This window comes from Schistocerca gregaria, chromosome 6 (genome assembly GCF_023897955.1).
Source record: "Schistocerca gregaria isolate iqSchGreg1 chromosome 6, iqSchGreg1.2, whole genome shotgun sequence".
Taxonomy (NCBI): domain Eukaryota; kingdom Metazoa; phylum Arthropoda; class Insecta; order Orthoptera; family Acrididae; genus Schistocerca; species Schistocerca gregaria.
The window spans coordinates 248618928-248635681 of NC_064925.1; the positions used below are offsets into that span (position 1 = coordinate 248618928).

At 38.7% G+C, this 16754-nt stretch overlaps 1 protein-coding gene across 4 annotated transcripts in view; it reads right to left on the reverse strand.

Moving 5' to 3' along the window:
* The window catches only part of LOC126278568 (protein unc-80 homolog), a 953735-nt gene that overhangs the window by 722226 nt on the left and 214755 nt on the right, over nucleotides 1-16754 (reverse strand). For all 4 annotated transcript variants that reach the window (XM_049978772.1, XM_049978771.1, XM_049978773.1 and 1 more), the window contains exons 5-6: nucleotides 14819-14839; nucleotides 13176-13321 (exon numbers count right to left, since the gene is read on the reverse strand). In XM_049978772.1, coding sequence (XP_049834729.1) covers nucleotides 13176-13321; nucleotides 14819-14839 — 167 coding nt within the window. The remainder of the gene's footprint in view (nucleotides 1-13175; nucleotides 13322-14818; nucleotides 14840-16754) is intronic.

The window sequence follows — 16754 nt, forward strand, 5'->3', positions numbered from 1 at the left end:
TACCAACGCAATTTGTCCATGACAGACATCTGTCAACAAAAAAGTAATTCACCAGTAGTCCTCCCTTGGAGAGCTTTGAAAATAGAAATTCCTTCTGTATTCAGTTTCATAACAGTTGCTTACAACAACAGGAAGATGGGAAAGATTTCTGATATCATTGTCATCAAGTTGCAGGGTAAATTTTGGGATATCATGAAGATGTGGCAGCAATTAATACATGATGCCAGTGGCTATTGCACCAGTACAACAAGTCACAGTATCATCTGAGAATGGTATCAACTTCAGACTTTCATCAAATCTTTCTCTAAGCATGATTTCACACACTTTTGCAGCTGTGGGAAGAAATAATTTTTCACCAATAATGTGTGGTGATTTGGATTTTGCTATCAAGTAGGGTACTTCTAGGGATGCTCTCACGGTTTTCTTAGGAGCAGATGCCTGTTTTTTGAGGAATCTGCCTTTTCTTTTTAGTTATTTCTCAACTGACTTAAAAATTCAAAGGATTTATTTACATGGTCTTTCTGTTTTATCTGTGTGTGTCTCTTTAGCGTTATAAGCTTCAAGCTATCGTTAGCTAAAATCTCTAAAATGCTGGTGAACCCTAATGTCAGACAAACAACTTGATAAACACACACTTTGGTTTTGCATTTAGAACTAACGTTTCTGATAGAAACAGAGGAAACATCGAAAGAAGTATGTACTTTGATTAAATTTCAATATTTTTCCTTTCTTATTAGAACTGCAAACTTTCAAAAGAGAGAAGACACTTGGTGAATCACACCCATGGAATCTCCTGTTACCACTGCAAATCAGCCACTTATCAAAAGGAATGGTGGATCTTATATGCCTTTAAGTAAATCTGGGTAGCTATTTTCACTGAACACAGGAGAATTCAACTTCTAGCAAATTCATTATCTTTGAATTGAGTCCAGAAGCCTGAACGAACCAAGTGGACAGTCACAATGGATGTGGTTAACAATCTATTCTTGAACAGCATTGGAAGGAAATGGCAGTTACATTGTCAAGTGGCTTATTATTAAGAGTGATTGTTAAATGTTTCGTAAATAGCTAATCCTGCAGGTGATCGGTGACAGGAGCTGTGTGATGGAGCTATTACTCACTACTTTTCTCAGTATTCCTGTTGGTAAGATCTACTGGTCACTTCTTGCAAAAGAAGAGAGCGAATTAATGATGAAGAGCTTCCTAACTTGGTTCATGGAAATGAGAATCTGAAGCTTGCAATATTTTTTTACTGGAAGATTTTTGTTAGATAATACTAAATATTGTTGTTGTTGTTGTCTTCAGTCCTGAGACTGGTTTGATGCAGCTCTCCATGCTACTCTATCCTGTGTAAGCTTCTTCATCTCCCAGTACCTACTGCAACCTACATCCTTCTGGATCTGCTTAGTGTATTCATCTCTTGGTCTCCCTCTACGATTTTTACCCTCCACGCTGCCATCCAATACTAAATTGGTGAAGCCTTGATGCCTCACAACATGTTCTACCAACCGATCCCTTCTTCTGGTCAAGTTGTGCCACAAACTTCTCTTCTCCCCAATCCTATTCAATACTTCCTCATTAGTTCTTCAGCATTTTTCTGTAGCACCACATTTCGAAAGCTTCTATTCTCTTCTTGTCCAAACTATTTATCGTCCATGTTTCACTTCCATACATGGCTACACTCCATACAAATACTTTCAGGAAAGGCTTCCTGACACTTAAATCTATACTTGATGTTAACAAATTTCTCTTCGTCAGAAACACTTTTCTTGTCATTGCCAGTCTACATTTTATATCCTCTCTACTTCGACCATAATCAGTTATTTAGCTCCCCAAATAGCAAAACTCCTTTACTACTTTAAGAGTCTCATTTCCTAATCTAATTCCCTCAGCATCACCCAACTTAATTCGACTACATTCCATTATTCTCATTTTGCTTTTGTTGATGTTCATCTTATATCCTCCTTTCAAGACACTGTCCATCCCGTTCAACTGCTCTTCCAAGTCCTTTGCTGTCTCTGACAGAATTACAATGTCATCGGCGAACCTCAAAGTTTTTATTTCTTCTCCATGGATTTTAATACCTACTCCAAATTTTTCTTTTGTTTCCTTTACTGCTTGCTCAATATACAGATTGAATAACATCGGGGAGGGGCTGCAACCCTGTCTTACTCCCTTCCCAACCACTGCTTCCCTTTCATGTCCCTCGACTCTTATAACTGCCATCTGGTTTCTGTACAAATTGTAAATAGCCTTTCGCTATTCACCTGTAAAGAATTTGAGTTAGTATTTTGCAGCTGTGGCTTATTAAACTGATAGTTCGGTAATTTTCATATCTGTCAGCACCTGCTTTCTTTGGGATTGGAATTATTATATTCTTCTTGAAGCCTGAGGGTATTTCACCTGTTTCATACATCTTGCTCACCAGATGGTAGAGTTTTGTCAGGTCTGTCTCTCCCAAGACTATCAGTAGTTATAATGGAATGCTGTCTACTCCCGGAACTTTATTTCGACTTAGGTCTTTCAGTGTTCTGTCAAACTCTTCACGCAGTATCGTATCTCCCATTTCACCTTTATCTACATCCTCTTCCATTTCCATAATATTGTCCTTAAGTACATCGCCCTTGTATAGACCCTCTATATACTCCTTCCATCTTTTTGCTTTCCCTTCTTTGCTTAGAACTGGGTTTCCATCTGAGCTCCTGATATTCATACAAGTGGTTCAATTTTCTCCAAAGGTCTCTTTAATTTTCCTGTAGGCAGTATCTATCTTACCCCTAGTGAGATAAGCCTCTACATCCTTACATTTTTCCTCTAGCCATCCCTGCTTAGCCATTTTCCACTTCCTGTCGATCTCATTTTTGAGACGTCTGTAGTCCTTTTTGCCTGCTTCATTTACTGCATTTATATATTTTCTCCTTTCATCAATTAAATTCAATATTTCTTCTGTTACCCAAGGATTTCTAGTAGCCCTTTTTAACTACTTGATCCTCTGCTGCCTTCACTACTTCATCCCTCAAAGCTACGCATTCTTCTACTACTGTATTTTTGTCAATTGTTCCCTTATGCTCTCCCTGAAACTCTGTACAACCTCTGGTTCTTTCAGTTTATCCAGGTCCCATCTCCTTAAATTCCCACCTTTTTGCAGTTTCTTAAGTTTTAATCTACAGGTCATAACCAATAGATTGTGGTCAGAGTCCACATCCGAAACCAAGTGTTAGCTATGATTAAGTTGTGCTCTGTGCAAAATTCTACCAGGCGGCTTCCTCTTTCATTTCTTAGCCCCAATCCATATTCACCTACTACGTTTCCTTCTCTCCCTTTTCCTACACTCGAATTCCAGTCACCCATGACTATTAAATTTTCGTCTCCCTTCACTATCTGAATAATTTCTTTTATTTCATCATACATTTCTTCAATTTCTTCGTCATCTGCAGAGCTAGTTGGCATACAAACTTGTACTACTGTAGTAGGTGTGGGCTTCGTATCTATCTTGGCCACAATAATGCGCTCACTATGCTGTTCGTAGTAGCTTACCCGCATTCCTATTTTCCTATTCATTATTAAACCTACTCCTGCATTACCTCTATTTGATTTTGTGTTTATAACCCTGTAGTCACCTGACCAGAAGTCTTGTTCCTCCTGCCACCGAACTTCACTATTTCCCACTATATCTAACTTTAACCTATCCATTTCCCTTTTTAAATTTTCTAACCTACCTGCCCGATTAAGGGATTTGACATTCCACGCTCCGATCCATAGAACGTCAGTTTTCTTTCTCCTGATAACAACATCCTCCTGAGTAGTTCCCGCCCGAAGATCCGAATGGGGGACTATTTTACCTCCGGAATATTTTACCCAAGAGGACGCCATCATCATTTAATCATACAGTAAAGCTGCATGCCCTCGGGAAAAATTACGGCCGTAGTTTCCCCTTGCTTTCAGCCGTTCGCAGTACCAGCACAGCAAGGCCGTTTTGGTTATTGTTACAAGGCCAGATCAGTCAATCATCCAGACTGTTGCCCTTGCAACTACTGAAAAGGCTGCTGCCCCTCTTCAGGAACCACACGTTTATCTGGCCTCTAAACATATACCCCTCCGTTGAGGTTGTACCTACGGTACGGCTATCTGTATCGCTGAGGCACGCAAGCCTCCCCACCAACAACAAGGTCCATGGGTCATGGGGGGGGGGGGGGGGGGGGGGGAATACTAAATATAAGTAATTGATGAAAGCTGGCACCCCTCTCTATACTTTTGGCCCTCTCCCCCGAACATGGTCAGCCAACATAACCTTGATTGTACTCAGGCATGATGCACACCTTCATAATAATAATAATAATAATAAAAAAATCTAGCCACAAAAGTCTTTCTTCAGGGCTCCGTAGGATATTGCATGGAGAGATATCAGAACTCTGTGGAGTATGTGTAAAGGCTTTCCGGTAAAACTTCAGCAATGTGCTCCAAACAACATCTACATCCACATCATACTCTGCAAGCCACCTAATGCTGTGTGGTGGAGGGTACTATCGGTACCATTATCTGATCCCTCCAATCCTGTTCCACTCGTGAATAGTGTGCGGGAAGAATTGATTATCATTAAGTCTCTGTAGTGGCTCTAATTTCTCGAATTTTCTGCTTGTGGTCAGTACAAGAGATGTATGTGGAGGGAAGTAATATGTTGTTTGACTCCTCCTGAAAACTGTAGTCCCAAAATTTTAATAGTAAATCTCTCCATGATGCACAACGCCTCTCTTGTAACATCTGCCAGTGGAGTTTGTTCAGCATCTCCGTAGTGTTCCCTTGCCAGTTAAATGATCCCGTGATGAAATGCACCGCTCTTCATTGGATCTTCTCTACCTCCTCAATCAGTCTTACCTGACAGGCATTCCAGAGAGATGAACAATGCTCACCAATCGGGCAATCAAGTGTTTTATATGCCACTTCTTTCATGGACGAGTTACATTTCCTTAAGATTCTACCAACAAATCCGAGTCTGGTGTCTGCTTTTCCCACTATCTGTTTTATGTGCTCATTCTGCTTAAGATCGTCCTGGATAGTTACGTCTAGATATTTTATGAGAGACACTGTCTCCAGCTGTTTGTCATCAATAGTGTAACTATACAGTAAAGGATTTCTTTTCCTATGTATGTACAATATGTTACCTTGGCAAAATGTGTGTCAAGACTGTTTCAACTATGTTACAGGACTTTTTCAGGGAAAACTCTTACACATCCTCCCAGAGAAACTTCGGCAGTGTACTCCAACTTTGACAACATGTGGAATCTCTTATACATCCTCCATACAGTTCTGAACCCTCCCCATCCAATTTCCATATTTTTGAAGCTTTGACAGAAGACATTTATGGCTGTTGATCTGCTTCCAAGAAAGAGGTGCACACATGAGTACAAACATGGTTCCACAGGCAACTGCCAATATTTTTCCATGAAGGCGCTGATCATCTTGTCTCAGAGTAGGCTAGATGTATTGACAGCTGTGGCAATTACTTTTGAAATGATAAACAGTTTACTTAATTTTTCCCATCTGTCTAATTTTCATCTGACTGCACCTTACATTTTGACACACTTTTTGTACACAAGCAATGTCATCCTCTCAATTATCTTTGAAAGTGAACACTAAAGACATGAAATGACTGTGGCTAGATTCCAACTGGTGATGCCGAGTCTGTCACTACAGTATTTTAAGCAACACATACTGAAACATTGCAAATGGAACAATAGTTTATTTATAGTTTTATCAAAATTATTAAAGTTACAAACTCTTGATACTTTACTGATTCTATTGTTACCACTATCTGTCACAATTACATATCACTGAGCAACACTCTCTAATTTCTAATGTTCACAGGAACATGCTTCAACATGTTGTCACTAGAATGTACACTATCCAGTAATATTAATGTGATCATCTGTCAAAAGCCTAAATAACAACGTTTTGTAGCACAAACCGCAGTGACGTGTGCAAGAAGACAGTCAATGAAGTTTTGGTAGGTAACAACAGAGATGTGGGGCTATGTCGATTCCAGTGTCATGGCCAGCTGCGGTAGATTTCTTGGTTGAGGACCAATGGTGGATTCATCTAAAAAGGCCACCTCGTGCCACTCAGTGGACATCCAGCTGTAGTACTGGTATGAAAATTCCAACCTTCATTCCCAATAAACAGCAGTCAGCATGGGTGCATGAACCAGGTGCCTGCTGCAGAGGCCCTTATGCAGCAACATTTGCTGAAAGGTCATTGAGGAGAAACTGTTGGTAACCATTTGGTTCGTCTGGTTGTTCAGTTGCTCAAAAGTTGCACATCTATTTGCCTGTATACATTGCTGCAGCCATCGTTCACCCCTGTCATCTATGACTGTGGTGCACCTCAATTACCTTGGCACCAGCTTTGGATATTGCCATTTTAGTACGCACAGTATACTTCAACCATGCTAGTATGTGAACAGTTTACAAACTTATTGGCTTTGGAAATGCTTCCACCCTTGGCGCAAAAGCCAACAATCATACCCTTTTGTGTGGTAGATAAAGCGCTCTGTTATCACAATATAAAGACAACAATACTATCTTCCACGTCCCCCAGACAGGCTTTATATATCTTCCACTGTGCTGCCACCTGTCATCTGAGTAGTCACTGCATACTGACGTCGTACATAGGCAGTCATCAGATTAATGTAGCTGGACTGTGTAATATCTATCAACTCTGACAGCAATGATGCATCATGTTTCAAACTAGACTCTCTTCACACCTTCCTGATCAATGTTAATTAGAAGTAATCAGTAAAACAGAACTATGGACTTTGCAGCATTGTAAAAATCTTACACTCAAATATGATCAAATTAAAGTATGCAAGATATAGTTGCACACAGTATGGAAAGGGATGACTAAAGTAAAGCTGTCATCAAATTTAAAGAATCAGTTTGTGAGAAATCTTGGACAATACTGCAGCTTTCTACATATTGCTCCAATAGAGACCATGAAGAAAAGATTAGACTAATTACAGTGTGCATAAAGGTACTTATGCAATAATTCTTCCCACACTCTAGACACAAATGGAAAAGGAAGAAACCATTATATGTGATACAATGGTGAGTACTGTCTGCCATGTACTTCACAGTGGTTAGCAGAGTACAGATGCAAATATAAATGTAGATGTATAAACCAATGGTTGAATTGAACACTACTGTGGTTTACTGGGCATGGCCTTATTGAAGATGGTATGCCCTTTACTCCCTCTAGCCTTTCAAATAAGTTAGCCAGCTTGATACAGGAGGTCCTGCAGTTTAATGCAGACTAAACTGCAGTGCAATTGGGCATTTCTCAAGTTAACATATAATTACCAGAGCTAAGGTTGTGGTAAGTGATAAACAAAAACCCCAGGACCACTTTTCTGTAGTCTGACAATTGCTAGCTTACCCACCAAGCCACACGGTAAAACAGAGTACCTGTTATGTGTAACTGTGACTGTGTGGGAAAAGATGTTCATAATTACTGAGTTAATTAACACATCACTTGCACGAGAATTGTATAATGTTATCAGACATGAAATAACAGTGAACTAAAACAAAATTTTAATGGTGCACCAATGATAGAAACTATTTATAGTTACTTTGATGGTGTATTAAAGCTTAAAAATAATGCAAGAAAAAAATCTGACTTTCATGAACCCTGGATTGTTGATGAAGGCTCATGGGACAAACCAATATTACATACTGCGATAAGGGAATCAGCAGAGGACAATGACCTTGGTCACTGCTCAACAAGCATCAGCTTGCTGAGAACTTACAAAATTATGTTCTCAGCAAAGTATACACTGTATCATCATCTGAAAGATCTGTATTTTAAAATCTCTGGACTGATTTATAAAACAGTGAGCTTTCTGCAGATAAAGGCTACACCTCTGTTTTGCTGCCAAAGGAAATGAACATTTAAACATGACAATCATGAGGAATCAACTTACTTAAAGGTTAATAAGGACCCCATTCCCCCTGATAAAAGTAAAACTGCTTTTTATCTTAACTGCATCTTCTTATCACAGGAAGTTACCTGCAGCCTGAAGTCCCTCCCAGATTATACAACCTTCCCAAAGCTTTTAAAGCTATACAAAATTACAAAGACAGAACAAGGCAATGACTTACAAGGTTCATGGAACACAGGACTAAGAAATAGATATCAGTTAAATGAATGGAACAATGAGACAAAACCAAAGAAGGCAAAGGACTACTTCATAAGAAAATAACAAAAACAGAAACAATTTTTAGAGAAAATGACAGTAGTTTAGTCTTTTAGACCCTTCATCTGGAATACAATTGCACCTTTTGACCAAAGTTTTAGTCATATATGTTATGATCTTTTGTTGACAAGAGTACACATCAGCAAAACATTTAGATGTAACAGATCAAATTCATTAGTCAACTCCGATGTGCTTTGTTTATTTACTACCATTATTCATCTTTGTCACTAATTGACTGCAAGTTTGAGTAAAACACCTAAGTTAAGTTTGGGTTATCTCAAGATTGTTTTTGATTTAATAACTGATGTACTGCACAGACTTGTAGTGTTGATTTGGACAGTCCTTTTCCACCCCTACTTTAATTTATTTATGCATGATTTTGAAGAGATACTGCTAAATTTTGCAGTATTAAAATTGACGGTTCTCTAGAGCTTCTCTGATGAATTATTCATAATATGGTCGTAAGGTAAGGCTAAAATGATTTAGTTTTTGCATCATCCCAATTCCACTCATAGAAATATTAATATTACCATGAAACAGGAGATGAATGAATGTCTATGAAAACTTGGAAATGCTGAGAACAGTGAAGCTACTGATGCTGCAACTGTTGTGTTGCCCATTGTTTCGTGCAACATAGACATGGAGCAACACAAGAAGAAGGCTCAGTTGTGGGTAAAGCAGGAGGTAGATTTCACTTTACTGATAAAATACGGGGGATGTGCAAGCAGTCTACAGAGTCTGCTTACAAATCACTTATGCAACACATTCTAGAACATTGCTCAAGTGTGTGGGACACATACCAAACAGGACTAACAGAGGATACTGAATGTATACCGAGAAAGGCACAGGTTTGTTTGATGAATGGTAGAGTGTTAAAGTGATGCTGCATAAAAAGTCTACTAATAAAATTTCAATAACTGGCTTTAAACAATGTTTATAGGAATGCACTACAATAACCTACTTATCGCTCACACAGGAATCGTGAGGACAAGATTAGATTAATTAGAGCACACACAGAGGCACTCAAACATTCATTCTTCTCGTGCTCCACATCTGAATGGAACAGGAAGAAAATCCAATAACTCGTACAATGGGACATACTCTCTGCCATACACTTCACAATGGTTTGCAGAGTACGGATGTAGATGCAGCTGAAAGTTTGCTATGACTATACTTTATCAGTGACTGGTACTCAATAATAATTACCAGAAGATATTTCAATGCAAGAAATTTTTAAGAGATTTATAAGCATCATCAAGATAGACCTTACATATGCAAATAATCCACACATATTTTTGCTCGAATTTAAGGATGAAAAACTGAGGAGCACAGATTAATTGTGACAACACTGGTACTTCTCTGCCTCCAATAATAGATCCTATTATACTACAACATTGTTGTGGCCTGAAGCTGTGATGTGTTGTGATGTTTAAAGCTTTCCCGGCGTACTGATTGTTCCATAAAAACACGGGAGAACTGCCGGATATCAGTAACGTTCTGCCACGATATTTCGGCGCAGAATCTTCTGGCCATATTCAGGTGAATGCCACTGTAGTAGTACTGGTGAGTACGTGCTGAGCTCCACTATTTATAGCCTTCTGAGGTGCATGTGCTGCTCAGTGTGCGTGTTCATAACGGCTCTGTGCGCTGCGCCTCGCGCCCTCCACTGTGAAAGCCTGGCGTATCGGTATCAGGTCGATTTCCATCTTTATGCAGATAACTACGTCGACTATGAAGTTTCTCTATAACAGGATTCCAAGCAGAGTTTAGCTCATAACCGCTATCTCGATTGATGAGAGTCTCGTTGTCAGACAATCTTATTTCCACAGATTCATTGATAATCGAGCTCCAAAAGTTTGATGTATGGGCCAAAATTTTTGTGTCATTGTAATTCATGGAATGGTCTGTGGAAATACAATGTTTGGCAATTGCGGACTTGGCGCGTTGGAGAAAGCGAGTTTGCCGTTGGTGTTCCACAATGCGTTCCTGCACAGTTCGTGTCGTTTGCCCTATATATGATTTGCCGCATTCACATAGAATTTTGTAAACACCTGGTTTACGCAGGCCCAGGTCGTCTTTAACGGATCCTCCTTCCAAAATTTCATCACTGGTGGGATCCATTAAAGACGATCTGGGCCTGCGTAAGCCAGGTGTTTACAAAATTCAGTGTGAATGCGGCAAATCATATATAGGGCAAACGACACGAACTGTGCAGGAACGCATTGTGGAACACCAATGGCATACTCGCCTTCTCCAACCCACCAAGTCCGCAATTGCCGAACATTGTATTTCCACAGACCATTCCATGAGTTACGACGACACAAAAATTTTGGCCCATACATCAAACTTTTGGAGCTCGATTATCAATGAATCTGTGGAAATAAGATTGTCTGACAACGAGACTCTCATCAATCGAGATAGCAGTTATCAGCTAAACTCTGCTTGGAATCCTGTTATAGAGAAACTTCGAAGTCGACGTAGTTATCTGCATAAAGATGGAAATCGACCTGATACCGATATGCCAGGCTTTCACAGTGGAGGGTGCGAGGCGCAGCACACGGAGCCGTTATGAATGCGCACGCTGAGCAGCGCATGCACAATGTCACCTCAGAAGGCTTTAAATAGTGGAGCTCAGTGCGTACTCGCCAATACTACTACAGTGGCATTCACCTGAAGATGGCCAGAAGACTCTGCGGCAAAATATCATGGCAGAATGTTACTGATATCCAGCAGTTCTCCCATGTTTTTATGGAACTGTGATGTGTTGCTAGCAGTTAGAAGTGAAGTATTAACCACATGTTAACTGGTTAATTAACAATTTCTCATTATTACTCACACACAGCTAAAGAAAAACTTATAATTATTGAAGAAGCAGAGAACATTACAAACAGTGCACCAGGAAGAAACCATGATGTGAATGTGTGTTGTATTCACAACCGGTGAAAAAACAAAATGTGGCTTCAAGAAACTAATGGTAATCACCAGGCATTTCATGGCCACAAAGTAAAGCATCCAGATCACAAAAAGGGCTCTGCAGTTATGTAGATGAAATGTGACAATAGCACTAGGTTTAGCCAAAGAACTAGGCATCACAAGTTTCAAAGCTAACCGGGTCTGGCTATTAAAATTTTTCAATCAAAATGGATTAGGCTTCCAGAGGAAAATTATCACTGTTCAATAGATTCCAGAAGATTATGAGGAAAAAGTAGTGAATGTTTATCACTAAGTGATAAATTTGAGCAGTGTACATTCCTATATACATTAATATTGCAAATTGGTAATGTGGATTAAACACCAGTCTATTTTGAGATGTAGCTCAACAACACTGTTAACAGGAAAGAGGAATCCAGCATCATCATACGAACTGGCAGCAATGAGAAGCAAAGGTGTAGAGTGATGTGTGTAACTGATGAAGAACAAAAGCTACCACATTACATGATATGTAAAAGGAAAGCTATTCTGAAAATATCAGTGAAAAGCATATTGCTGAGAGAATCCAAAAGGGTGGATGGAAAATGATCTTATGGTTCACTGGGTGACGCATGTTTGGCAACATTGCCCTAGCGCATTATTTAATTTATGCAACATGTTGGTCCTGGACAGCTTCCATGGCTATAAAACTGATAAGTGCAAGACAAATCATATAAAGGGAAAGCTGACTTGGTCATTATCCCTGGAGGCCTGACACCTGACCTGCAAATCACTGGATGTGTGTATAAATCAGCTGTTTAAAGTTGCACTTAAACAGCAGTATTCACAATGGACAGCCAATGAAAACCACAAAGTTCACACCAAGTGCAAAAATCAAGCTACCAGATTTATCCCAGATTTGTGAGTGGGTGAAATGTGCACAGGATTACATTCCAATAACATTGGAGGAAAAAATCTTTCAAAAAATGCGGTATCACAAATTCATTGGATGGCACCGAAGACGACCTCAATGGGAAGATGGTGATGACAATGATTCCTCCGCTAGTGGTGATGATGAAAATGACAACTAACATAATCTTCACATTGGAATAATTTCTTCATTAATAAAACACAAATTAAAGCCACTCTCCCCATCCCCCTAAAATTATGGCTTGCAGAATATTTGATGGCGCAGCTTATTTGCGTATATATGGCATGATATAACTGAGATTTGAAGAGAAGAATAACATGAACAGAGTTACAGATTAATGAAGATATGACTACATAACAAGTCTGTCTCTCTAGTTGAGAGATAAGCTACTTGAATGAGAAATAGTGGCTCCAAGTCTGGAAAGCTGATAACAGGCAGAAGAGCAGTAAGCTGGTCCCTTGGCCCTCCATACTAAATATTAATGATGGCATATGGCAGATGATGGCACAGCAACCAGACGACATCATGTGGTCATCTGGGTTTCATCACAGGGTTACTTACAAGAGCATAATAATGTTTCATTAGCTCCAGTACCTTTTCTTTGGACATTTATTGCCATATAAATTAATTGTTATTAATTTGGTAGCACACAAAACCAATAACCACAAACAAAGTAATAAAAAGTACATAATATTTTTAATATTTGGAAATAATTAAAATAGTGACTACACACATATGTAAATAGTAAATCACACCTACTGCACTACATGCAACAGTTAAGTGAGTATCTTTAGTTTGCCAGCAACAGAAGGAAAGTAATCATAAAGGAAGATGTGTGAAAGAGATAAGCACTCGAATGAGAAGGAAAGGTTCTTCAAGGTACCACGTCAAGGGAGACAATAAAAGCATTTGATAGATACACTGTCTGTATAAAATGATGTACTGTTGCACATCACTGCCAAGACTGCTGCAGTTTCAGCAACTGTATTTTCATGCAATTCAATCCCATATCTGACTTCCTTTGCCAGGTAGTATAAACCACCTAGTTTCACAGAGCAGTTAAAATTCTATTTAAACAAACAGTCTTACCTGTTGTGGAGCAATGATGCAGCACAGTGCATGACATGAGGAAATGCACCCTGTATCAGTCGCCATCTTGGTATTGTTCTTATTGCTTCTGTCAGGCTTGGAGAAAGGCCTATTTGTATGTTTTGTACCAACACCTTCTCAAAAGACTGAAAAATTGTGATAAAGGTAAGTTTAAGAACACAGGTAAAGCAAGTTACATAAAAATAATTTTCTTAATTTTTTAAAGTAGTATCATTTCTGATAAATGAATTTTGTTCATTTACACCATTATTAACCACATAACAGATTAATGTCAGTTGACCATAAAAACATTCTACAAAATCAGGGTGTGGCAATTTATTCCACAATTCATCAGTTAATGAAGGATAAGTGTTTCTTATAATTACATAATAAGTGATAATTTGAAGGGCTTTAGAGACAAACTTACTTTATTTTCTTTTCAATTAAAATGAGAATAAAAATTTAATTCTTTCCATATTCCCCATCTTCAGACAGGCCCAACCCCTTCTCCCACCACGGTGAAGGGAATTCAGAAACAACTATGTTACATCATAGCCTTGGTTAGATCATGCAGCTGAGTAAGAAGCTGTGATACAGATGTGTTGATTGTATTCCATATAGGACTGCAAATTTTTCTTGTATCTTTGTTCTAATGATATCTCTTTCTGCCTGACAGACTGCCAGAAAGTTACAATGAAATAATGATGAAAAAAATGATTAACAACAAATAACCCACAAACTGGTACCAAGGCTAATAGAAAAACCAACAGATTTCAGAACTGGTTTTCACAAACAATAATTTATTCTTCTCACATGTATAAAGATCTTTTTGGGGAAAAAATACTAGTACATAATTGATGAAACTTTTCAAGGAAAGACAACAGGAAAAGATTACAAAGTAATCAACCATGACTGATATCAAAGTATGAACCCTGATTTCACTGTGACTCCTGGTTAGATTCTTACCATTCTAGATAAATTGGAAATAGTTCCAAATTACTGTTAAAAGCTATCTAGGGCGTAGGGCTGGTTATCCTCCTCTGCCCAGTCTGCTTAGTACAGACTGTGAGTTTAAAACAAAGTAATCCATGATTGTGTAATATACCTTATAAAAACAGGAAAATGTTTTCCATGTTCCACAATTTTCAATGTTCCACAGTACACCATTACTGAGACATGACTCTTAAATGTATGAAAGATAATAAGTAAATTTTCAGTACAGTCAGGAAAAGGACACACTTGAGAGCACAATAGCCTACCAAATGTAACTTTATGCATCCTACAACACAAATTAATAATGGAACATACTTCATGAGACACAAAGGAAAACAAACAATGACATAACTATAAATTTAGGTGATTAATCAGGTAACAGCAATATTTATTAAGGTTCACTCTAATTTTCCCACACATATTGCTTTTATGACAATTACTCTAAATATCATAAATAGTTTAAAATTCCAATGAATATAATTTAACTCATCCTTGTACAGTCATTACTGTAAAGAAGTTGTAAATGTTTAGCTCTCTTTACTATGGGTTTCATAGCTTTTCTTGGCAGCAACAGTTGCCTGTTTTTGATAAAGTTCTCATGAAGGTATGAGAAAATTCTGTCATGTTATTTTCTTGCTTAAGTTACTTACCTTGCATGCTTCTTTCAGCTCCTGCAACAACACATCACTTGATTACTCTTTAATAAAATTAATAACCTGCATTACAGTTTATCAATTCTAGAAAATTGCTTACACAAGTCTACTAGTATCAAACACAAGCTTTAATTTGTTTAAGAAATTTCTGAGAGTGTATGTCTGGAGCATATCATTGTATGAATGTGTATCATGGACTGCTGGGGAAAATGGAAAAGAGAACTGAAGCATTTAAGATGTGGTACTGCAGTAGTATGCCTCAAATCAAGTGACCCAATAAGATAAGAAATGGATAAGTTCTTTGGTGAACTGTCAAAGAAACACATGGAAAACACTGAATAGAAGAAGGGACAGGATGACAGGACAAATGTTAAGACATCAGGGAATTACACCCATGGAACTAGAGGAAACCACACAGGCCCAAGGCTGTACAAGAAGATAAGAGTGAGGAATATAACCTACAAATAGTTGAGGACATTGGGTGTAAGTGGAGGCACCACTTCAAACCAATCAAATGAGTTCGCCAGCTTTTCTGGAATCTGTGAAAGATAATCTGCTTTTATGAAAGGCAGGAATCTATGGATATAATTTCCTGCCAGTTTGGTAAAAGTTATAAAGGGCAAACTATATGCACTGTACTTACTCTGTATTGAAAAACAACACAACTGCCTTCCAGTTGCCATTTTACAGATTACAAAAAAGTTAAGATATTGGTCACAGCCTCATCCTATTAGGATTCTGTGGTCAAAGTAGTTGTGGAAGTATGATTGGCAGAGAACCTGCTCAGCCGAGATGAGGGCTCCCGTCTCAACAAGTCAAGGGAAACTTTTACTTGTAATTTTTGAGAACATTTCTCACAGAGAACAGCAGTTTTTTCTTAGTACTTTAAAATGGACATAAATAGTCTCAGTCACAAGAAACCTTTATTTCTGTGGTTACCTGTTTTGGTTAGTTACTGACCATCTTCAGACCCTATACCATGATGGCAGGCGGTGGTGGAGAACAGAGCACGTGTTACGAACTCCACGATCGTCAACTGCTCAGCACTGACTGTTTACCTTCATTTCAGACTTTTATTTCTCATCTTCCCATAGGAATTTTTGTTCTGATTATTTGATGCCTAGCATTCCGACACCTACCAGCAATTCAATGATTAACAACATAACTGCTAGGCATCATGAATTTGCAGCAAATCTATATTTGTTTAAAATGTAGACTTCTAATATTTCTGTCTTTAATGTACAAATTTTATTTGTTAGTGGCACTGTTCCTCCTCAGGGGATGCCACCTTAATGTAGCACTGTCCATATGGGCGAGGAAGTTTGCATGCTTTGGATTTGGAGGGCTATGACGGCAGTAGCTTAGCTCCAGAAGGGTCACCAAAGCCGGACAGGCCAGAGGAGACGAGCCAGACAAAGAGTGTCCCACAACAGCCTTTTGCTCCCCCTTTCCTATCCCAAACCTGTCCTCAGTATGTCCTTTTCCTGTCATTTCCTGTTATTTGTATAAGACCTCAACGGCAGCGACAGCAGAGAAAGAGCCTTCCGAAGCGGTGAAGCTGGCGGAAGAGGCACCTTTTTTCTTTGGGTACAAAAACAGTACAAATAGCAACTGAGGTGGCTGATTTTAGGCAGTGCAACCTACTGCCTATGTGGAAGGTAATGAGAAACTATCCCATGACATTCCCTAGCAGTACATGGTATGTCTCTCTATGTGAAAGATTCCAGAGTTGAAACTTCCTCTCAATCAGATCTCCAGGAGGGGGACACATTGAGAGCAGACATATTTGAAAGGAAGAAAGGGACAATGAAGCAAGGAAAGATAAGGTTAGGAACATGGAAAGTGAGGACACCACTGCAAGTAGGAAAGCTAGAGAATGCAAAACAGGAGATGAAAAGGAACAAGTTAGATGCCCTTGGTTTGAAATAAGATA